Raw genomic sequence first — 10285 nt, 5'->3', positions numbered from 1 at the left:
AGTGAACCATACGGGTAAGTGTTGCAAAAACAGTAAATATATCAGCTGTTTTGATTGTTACAGGTGAGTGTTGCATATAACAGTATTTGGTTTCAGTTTACCTGTTCATGTATCAGCTGTTAGATCCCCCTCTCTACTTGACATGCCGTACCAATCATCCAGTGTGTATTCTATTGATTGTGAGCTTGGCCCAGTCGAATCGTGTTACAACCATAACATAGAACGGACTCGCGTGGTTAACTCGGCTCGGACTAATCTTTTACGTCCATTGAACATGATAATAGAACCCCTCTCCTCTATCAGGTGTCCCCATTTTTTACAACACTGTCACGTGACATGGTGTTCCTGGTCCTCTGCACGCGCTGGCGTAACGATGTCAAATGCGTGCGATTGTAACTCAAGACAAGTGCTCGTGCTGGGTCAGCGAGAAGCCAGGTACCTCGTCTTAATTGATGAATCTATCTGCGTCTGAAATCACCTTTTTGTCAATCTGTAGAGTAATTTACGAATTAAGGGGCAATAATCAGCATTTACTAACAGGAAGCTCGAACTAAATTGTGTATGGATTAATAAAAGAGCAAGTAGTTCCGGTAAGGCTCTTATTTATTAGTTCGTTTCGTGAGTTTTGTTATCTGATCACATCAAGCTTCTTCGCGTAAGGGATTATGGCGGGAAATAGTGATGGATGAAGACAGCAATTGTGGGCAAGCATCTCAGCATCCGTACTATATCACTAGCACAATCTATCCCTGCCTCTGTAGAATCAAAATGGCGGAAATTGAAGAGCTTCACAAGATGAGCGGAAGTACGTGGCCGCCCGTTACGGATTTCTCACTTCCGGTTATCGATTTGATCCTGCTGCGCATGACTGAAAGTGATTGACTTTTAGACGGATCTGTTATTGTTCCCTTGATCTGTATTCCTATCATATCAACCCCTCACCTTTATGCCTCGCGTTAATGACACCACTGTATCTCGATACGCCCAGGTAACGCACCTTTAATGCAATAAAGTGTCCATACTAAATCAGAGATATGGACACGAGATGAGGTATTCCTGACAATGACGAGGAGATATCTTTGAAGCTCCACACAGCGCTATTGTTTAACGCCCGTTCTACCCCTAATAACGTCTTATTAATACTCGACAGTTGGGGGATGAGTCTTTTGTAAGGAACGAGCAATATTTCTTTTCAAGTTCGCTCATTGTGAAATGAACGTTGCGTTAATAAAAGGTTAAATAATAAATCAGGTGGATTTTGTTTAATCGTGAAATATTGATGAATAATTATCAAAAGAAGTTTCTTATTGCCTGACAGTGATAAGGACGCATTGATTAGGAATGTTTTGGGAGAAAGGATATTTTGTATTTATCTTATTACAATGTAAGATTAATAATTGGTATTGCGCGTGTCGTTTTATTCAGGCTTTGCAGAAGGATATAGCACTCCTGTGTCCTGATAGAAATCATCACAGATGATTACAAATTACAGGCCCCAAATTATAATGTCTTACAAGTGAAACAATTCTTGTTAAACAGGTGTTCCGACAATATTCAAAATAATGTCAGTTGTTGGTACTACCAGTTTTCCGGTGCTGATATATATAAATATTCTAGTGTAAGCAGAAAAGAGATCGAACTCAAGAAGTGACACCTTTTTTCACTTCGGGCATACTTATGTCCATATTAATTACCAATTGGTTATTGTGGATACTTGTTCAGCAACAAAGCCAGTGGAAGCTAAATCACTGTTCGTGAAAACAAAAAAGTGCGAGACTTTAAGTTGTCGCCAATTTGAGTTGAATATTTAAGTAAATAACCGAGTCGTTTACTATAAAGACCAAACCTACCTTAGTACATATAGGCCCATTTCTGGTGTCCCCCGCCGTGATATTGCTGGAATATTGCTAAAAACGGCGTAAAACCATACTCAGCCAGCCAGTAGTACATATAGTTTAAAACGGGTAAAACAAATCTTCTACAATTTACTGCAGCACTCAGATTTTTTCAAGTACCAAACATACAATGGCAAACCTACAAATGTAAATACATAGTACCGCGGTTACATCTGTAATCACCCTAACAACTACTTCTGCACAAAACCCAATCGGTCAACTGTCTGTAGACAATACCCAATACCCCATGGTGTAATTTTGGACACAACTTTTGTGTCTTTCCCCAAACACAACACAACAGTTGATATGACCGAGACGAAGACAAGCACCCTTGTGTTTTCAAAACGACCGGGCAAGATAGTCTATCCTTGGCAATAATCTTGTCATAGTCTCTGCCGACACACCCTTAATGATTTGTGGGGGACATTGATGGGTGTGCGGGTCCTTGAAGCCAGTGATGGGCCCTCAAGGAGACCAGTATGATCTGAGAACGCTCTACTCCTTTGCAGATGGCCCGATGACAAGGTTAAGCCAGATACACGTGTGAGACACTGTGCACATCGTGTGGTATAAAACCCTATATCATCCACCGAGATGGTTCGAGTGGTTGTTATCTTCGGTGTGTAATCCTCGAGGTCGGCTTCTTAGCAATGTCTCGACGTATTTTTGGGTCAGGACGTTTTAATATCATGTCTGGACTGTTAGGATGTTGTTGTGGGATTTTATTAAAAAATTAATTAGTTAAAAAATATAGCGGACAATCCTGACCTCTTTCTATGTTTGGTGTTTAACGCAGCCCTCATCAATTTTCCAGCAATGTGACATATGTCTGTAAGTAATTTAGTCTTGACCGGACAATCCAGTGATTCAAATCGAGATGGCTTGCTATAATCCAAGTTACCAAGTGATCAATGCGGTCAATCCAATGATTAACTTCATTCGCATCCTTGGGCGCATCTGGGATACCATGACATGTGTCAACCAAGTCAGCGTGTCTGACCATCCGGTCCCGTTAGTTCCAACAAGCATAGATTGTGGGAGGAGGTGATATAGATCATAGAAGAGGACAAACCAAAGGTCATCATCGGTGTAAAGGGGGAATTCGAACCTACGGCCCGCGGATCCTGTATGAGAAAGGGGGGCAACTCTCCACACACAATCGAGGCTGTTTAGACCACATGTTCTTCTTTACACCATCTAGGTAAACAGGGACGGTGGTAAAGAAACGAAAGTAATTTCGATAGTTTTAAATAAGTGAAATATTCAAGGATTACAAATTTCGTTTGTCAGTTCGCTATAAGCTTGTCGTTCGACGGTTTTAACGAACTTGTTTCTTTTGGACCAATCCAATTGTTATATATTATAGTCGAAATGCGCACAACGAAGTCCGTGCAAACGTGCAAGTTTGTATCCCTTGACTTAACGAGCTGGGTTTTTTCTTGTCCCGTCCAATTCCTATATATTGAGTATAACGAACTACGGTTAAAACGATTAAAATTATGGATCCCTTTGAATTCGTCATAACCGTAGATGACTGTAGTTAGAGGTCTTGATATTGTTCGATTTAACCGCAAGTTCGTTATATCCATATTCGTTAAAATCATGTTTCGTCGTGTTCTACAATAGTCCATACTGAAACGACAAGTTTGGGGAAAATAACGATTCTTTCCGAAAGTCTGTCATATCACGTAACACGCTGAATGACCTGTGTATCAGGCAAAGAAGTCATACATTTCCGGGTAATGAGCCAGCCTGATTCATTATATGTGTTGACTCTGTGAAACACAATGTTACCTGGCGAGCCTGGGACTCAGACAGATGGGACTGGGATGAGTTACACAGTCGCGCGAGGGTGCTTTGAAGATTGCACAACGCTCCCCACGTCCCGACGGAGACAGGGCCGGGGTAGGCAGACTTTGTGGGAAGGTCACCCCCCTCGACAGGTGAAGATCCGTGTCAGTCAGCGGCGTTGTTACGGTTTGCTTAGATTTTGTATTGCATTCGACCATGTCTGTCCATGTCTGGCTGAGCTTTCTTTCGGGGGGTAATGAGGGAAAGCTTAGCGTTCCCCAGATGGACAGAAAGTGATAACGTTCAGTGTATGTTGTCTTTTATTATCTGAAGTCATGTTCTTCGGTTGTCAATGTTCAGTCGACAGCTAGCGTCGGTGTATACAATCAGCGCCATACAGACAACCGCTTTTTGTCTTTTGTCTCGACCTCGTTAACCTGGAAACCTCCGAGAGTAGTGAGTGAGTGAGTGAGTTTGGTTTTACGCCGCACGCAGCAATATTCCAGGAAGTGAGTGAGTGAGTTGGGGTTTACGCCGCTTTTAGCAATATTCCAGCAATATCACGGCGGGGGACGCCAGAAATGGGCTTCACACATTGTACCCATGTGGGGAATCGAACCTGGGCCTTCGGCGTGGCGAGCGAACGCTTTAACCACTAGGTTACCTTACCCCACCGTCCCTCACTTTGGAGTAACTACGGAAATTACCCTAAATCACTATTATATGGTTTAACGGAGTTTCATTGTTTGTACATGCCAACACATTTCATCTAGATGGTACCACATACATACAATGTGCATATGTATTTATGTTTTCGCGGTGGCGGTGAGGTCGCCCAGTGGTCAACATAGCATTCGCTCATCTGGCTGAAGGCTTGGATTCGTTTCCGCATGTTTGAAGTAGATTTCTGGTGTCTACAAGTGGGTAAACTGGAGTAATGCCCAAGGCGGCGTAAAACCACACTCACTCACTTTTTACCTCCCATGACCACGATCAGACTCCAATATTAAGCCTCCTTTCACTTATCCTTTAAACATATTGCAGTCAACGGATTGCCATGGTTGACACATGTCATTGTATCCCAATTGCGTAGATTGGTGCTCATGCTGTTGATCACTGGATTGTCTGGTCCAGACTCGATTATTTACAGATCGCCGCCATAGAGCAATATTGCTGAGTGCGGCGTAAAACAACAAACCAAACCAAACCAAAACGGAATACCAGGAATACTGCAATAGTCGACAAGAAAACACACAAACTGTTTTGCTACCTATTTTCATACTAGGATCTCGATGTAAGGAGTTTAACGACGGGTTTGAACAGTACTTCCCTGTCACCTTGATGTGTGAAGCCCGCAGTAATGCAGGGCCGAGATGTGTCCCCTTGCTGTGAAATTTACGCAAACGGTGACAGTGTTGACAGAGGAATAAAACTTAATAGGGCGATTATCGAATTTAAACCACTGACCCTGAAAAACTTCCACCCCCTCTTCTACCCCCTCCCACCATCCCACCACCCTAGCCCATCCCACCCATATAGACATAAGACTAACGCTTAGTCTCTGAATATATATACTGAGGAAAAATAATAAGGGATCACATGAAAGCACAAGTGTTCCTTTTTTTTTCCCGGTTTCTTCACAAGCTTTGTATCGCATAGCTTGTGAAGAAACCTAGAAACAATTAAAGGAACACTTGTGCTTTCATGTGATCCTTTATTTTGTTCCCTCAGTATATATATACTTTTGATAGAGACAAACGATTCCTTTTAAATTGAAAAGGAGCTCCAGTGAGATGGAAGATTCAGATCCATGCTTTATTAAGGGCTTTAGCACTGCAGAAAGGGATGGACAGAAGGGGAAACAATGTGGTTCAGGGACTGTGAGGCAGACTAATATGGACATCAATACTGTTTTTACCCTCCCGACTTCCACAATATATTAGATCTTATCTGCCCCCATATAGTATACTCAGACACTAGGGGACGAATTACATACCTTCAAATGACCACTGGGTCTGTGAAGTGCCTTCTGATGACACCCCTCCCTTCCCCCCTTACCCCACCCTCCGACATCTGTGTCAACAACGCCCCACTCAAACCGGGTAACCACTTCAAGTACCCCTGTAAAGAGCACCTGCCGCCCGAGCCATCGTGGTATCTGATAGATAGCTTCAACATGTATATCAATATGATACCCTACTAAAGGAAACGTGGCCCGTTATTGGCCTGGTCCTTCTCATTATATACGGAAATGATCGAGGTCATCTGAGAGATCGCCAACTGTATATGTCTCAATACGATGACCGCCGAGGTAAACATGTTATGTTGGTGTGTGTTCGGATCTCTTTGTGGTCATGAACATGTGGTTAATGACAGTTAATGGACTGGATTTCATGAAAGTGCCATTATCACGAGACCTTATTCAGTTTATACGAACCGGTGCCACCAAGTCTATTAACGGAGAATCGCTGTATATTCATTTGTTCTTTAAAACGACATTTCAATAAACCTATGAGTTAGGTCCTATCTCATTTTAGCAATACTCAAACAGTGGTCAAGATATATTTCAGAAATATCCAGTACATACTCCCTTTGACTTTATCAAAATTCTGACAATATTCCAGCAATATTTAAGTTATAAATAATCCAGCAATACTCAAGCAACATTCCACCTGTATTCTAGCAATTTTAATAAAAAATCGAGCAATATTCAAGCAATATTCCAACAATATTCGAACAATGTTCCAGCAATATTCAAGCAATATTTCCGCAATATTCCAAATTTATTCCAACAATATTTAAGCAAGATTTCAGCTATATTCCAACTTTATTCCAACAATATTTAAGCAATATTCCGTCCACATTCCATCAATATTCCAGAAATGTGCCAGCAATATAATTTCAAGGAACATAATAACGGACTTCACCATTGTTAGAAATCGAGCCCAGGTTTTCGTTATGGCTAACAGACACCCTGCCATGCGTTTCGTCGGCTTATTGAACGAGTGTTCCCTATCAAGGACATGATGATTGATCATGTATCGATGAACACCGATTGTCATTCATCCAGTGGCAATATACTGTTTGTTTCGTGTGTTTTTTGGTTTACGTTGCAGTCAGAAATATTCCAGGAATACGACGGCGTTCTGTCAATACCTGAGTCTGGTAAATAGTCTTTAACTCACTAACAAGCCCCTTATCCCCCTAACAACGCTAGTAAACCCCAAACAACGTCCTTCACCCCTTAACAACGCTAGTAAACCTCATTACAACTTCCTATGTAACATGGTTAATCTAGGTTTTCACCTCCCTCTCTCTCTCACTCTCTCTCTCCTCCCTATCTCTTTCTTTTTCTCTGCCCCTTTTTCTGTTCCCTCTCCGTCCCCTCTCTCTGTCTCTCTCCCTACCCTCTGTTTCTTTCTCTCTGCCTCCCCTCTCTCCCCTTCCCCTCTCTCTGTCTTTTCTGTCTCTCTCCCTCTCTCTTCCTTTCCCTTTCTTTCTTTCTCCCCTCCCCTCTATCCTCTATCTCTCCCCCTCTTTCTGTCTCTCTCACTCCCCTCTATCCCTTCCTTTCTCTCTCCTTTCCCTCTCCCTGTCTGTCTCTCTTTCTCTCCCTCTCCTCTCTCCCTCCCTCTCCCCTTCCATCACTCTGTCTGTCTCTCCCCTCTGTCTCTCCCTCCCCTTTATCCCTCCTCTCTCTCCTTCCCTCTCTGTCTGTCTCTCTCCTCTCTTTCTTTCTCTCTGCCTCACTTCTATCCCCCTCTCCCTGTCTCTCTCCGCCCTCTCTCTCCCCTGTCTACATCCCTCTCTCTCTCTCCCCCCTCTCTGTCTGTCTCTCTCTCTCTCCTTCCCATCACTCTGTCTCTCTCCCTCTCTTTTTCTTTCTCTCTGCCTCACTTCTATCCCCCCCTCTCTCTCTCCGCTCTCTCGCTCTCCCCTGTCTACATCCCTCTCTCTCCCTCCCTCTCTCTGTCTGTCTCTCTCTCCTTGCCTCTTCTCCATACACGGATAAAGTCAGTATGAAATGTTCTGTCAACATGCCTGTGTATGCAGCTGGATGAGCTCTGGCTGTGCCGTACAAGGACATTACCTCACTCACTCTACCTCTTAAAACACAGTCCCACATGAAATGTCAGGCACCAGATCGCCCCAGGAACATTCCAACTAATTTGCTAGCCATGCATGGTGTCTCCTTTGATTGCTGTTGCTGTGTAAACATAACGTTTAATCTATCGACTGTATCTCCTGCTATCTTGTCATCTCGACATCAGTCAACAGACGCTGAAATAGGTGTCGAAATGCATGGGCAGTTGATCTGTGATGCTTAAATCAGACAACACACGGTGATTAGTTCGATTCCTTCAGCTATGGGAATTTTATGATTTTTTGTTTGTTTGTAGTTTGTTAATCAATAATTGAGTGTTATATCTAATAATTTCCCATTGTGATATTGTGACAGTGACTGAACATGTATTGATTTTGTGAAATGGGGATATGGTACGGTCCAGTGCTCGGAGGCGTAACGAAGCGCGCTGTTGTGCACAGATAAATATGACGTCATCAACACCTGTGGTCGCGACAAATTGCACTGCCATAAACCGATACCCAATATGTCGTAAATAACACGGCGTTCAATGGGAGGATGATGGGAGAGAGGGCGACTGGTGCAGTCTGACAGCAGATCTCTTCTGTTGTCGGTTACCACATGAATATAGCGTGACATGCTGTCACAGTCTAGCCGACAACTCAACTCTCAAGCTACCCTTTAACACCGTGCAATCCCATACCTGTACGCACAATCCACCCCACCAATTCAATGATATACAATACCCGTTCTCCGTGTACCCAACCACTGTCCTCCCGCCCGCACTGGTGTCTCCAACTCCACTACGTAAACAGGAACTCCTACCCACAACCAACCCAACAACCCAACAGGAACTCCTACCCACAACCAACCCAACAACCCAACAGGAACCCCTGTCCACAACCAACCCAACAACCCAACAGGAACCCCTGTCCTCAACCAACCCAACAACCCAACAGGAACCCCTGTCCACAACCCCTCTAACAGGAACCCCTGTCCACAACCACCCCAACAACCCAACAGGAACCCCTTTCCACAACCAACCCAACAGGAACCCCTGTCCACAACCAACCGTACAACCCAACAGGAACCCCTGTCCACAACCCCTCTAACAGGAACCCCTGTCCACAACCACCCCAAAACCCAACAGGAACCAATGTCCACACCCATCCCACCAACACAACCGAACCCCTGTTCAACCCACCCAAACAACCCGGCGGAACCCCTTTCCACTCAACCCTACCAAACCAAAGAAACCCCTGCTCAGTCTTCCCCACCAAACCGACAGAACCCCTGTCCACCCCATCAATCGGAATGGGTGGTCAGGGGTTAACCCTATCCCCACCATTTCACCCACCCGACCCGATCCCTGTTCATCCCACCCCTAACTTCAAACCCAATCTAAACACTATCCATACCTACACAAAGAATCCACCTTCTGTCCTTCAAGTCAAACACTATCCACACTTACACAACGAACACATCTTCTGTCCTTCAAGTCAAACACTATCCACACTTACACAAAGAATCCACCTTCTGTCCTTCAAGTCAAACACTATCCACACTTACACAACGAACACATCTTCTGTCCTTCAAGTCAAACACTATCCACACTTACACAAAGAATCCACCTTCTGTCCTTCAAGTCAAACACTATCCACACTTACACAACGAACACATCTTCTGTCCTTCAAGTCAAACACTATCCACACCTACACAAAGAACACATCTTCTGTCCTTCAAGTCAAACACTATCCACACTTATACAACGAACACATCTTCTGTCCTACAAATCCATACACGCACAGTCCATGTATGCACGCTATAGATTTTCAGGCATAGGCCAAGGAGCCCACTTAACATTAGCAATATTTACATGTTCAAGTCGAGGGCAACTTTCCTGTTGCCAAAGGAATGCCTAGTCAAACACGACTACGATACCACTGATATGGAAGCAGCATCAACCGTCCGACAAGTTAGTTACTGTCAATGTGGACTGTAGTAACACGTCCACCAAGTATTAGGTCGAGATTGTTTCGAATTGCACATGAGTTGGTGGTTCAGGTATCGTATATTGGAGTGAGTGGTTAATGTATCATCTATTGGATTGGGTGGTTCAGGTATCGTATATTGGAGTGAGAGGTCAATGTATCATCTATTGGATTGGGTGGTTGATGTATCCTATATTGGAGTGAGAGGTCAATGTATCATCTATTGGATTGGGTGGTTCAGGTATCGTATATTGGAGTGAGAGGTCAATGTATCATCTATTGGATTGGGTGGTTGATGTATCATCTATTGGAGTGAGAGGTCAATGTATCATCTATTGGATTGGGTGGTTGATGTATCATCTATTGAGTGAGAGGTCAATGTATCATCTATTGGATTGGGTGGTTGATGTATCATCTATTGGATTGGGTGGTTGATGTATCATCTATTGGAGTGAGAGGTCAATGTATCATCTATTGGATTGGGTGGTTGATGTATCATCTATTGGAGTGAGAGGTCAATGTAT

General features: G+C 43.7%; 1 protein-coding gene across 1 annotated transcript; it reads left to right on the top strand.

Moving 5' to 3' along the window:
• Nucleotides 1–768: 768 nt before the first annotated feature.
• LOC124271323 (sporozoite surface protein 2-like) lies at nucleotides 769–9103 on the top strand. The gene is made up of 2 exons (XM_046706419.1): nucleotides 769–805; nucleotides 8622–9103. The coding sequence occupies exons 1-2, from the start codon at nucleotides 769–771 to the stop codon at nucleotides 9101–9103; spliced, it is 519 nt and encodes a 172-aa protein (XP_046562375.1).
• The last annotated feature ends 1182 nt before the right edge of the window (nucleotides 9104–10285 follow it).

The sequence above is a fragment of the Haliotis rubra genome, unplaced genomic scaffold (genome assembly GCF_003918875.1).
Source record: "Haliotis rubra isolate DU_JTF1 unplaced genomic scaffold, ASM391887v1 Scf16, whole genome shotgun sequence".
Taxonomy (NCBI): Eukaryota; Metazoa; Mollusca; class Gastropoda; order Lepetellida; family Haliotidae; genus Haliotis; species Haliotis rubra.
This window is presented reverse-complemented; position numbering and strand designations above follow the sequence as displayed.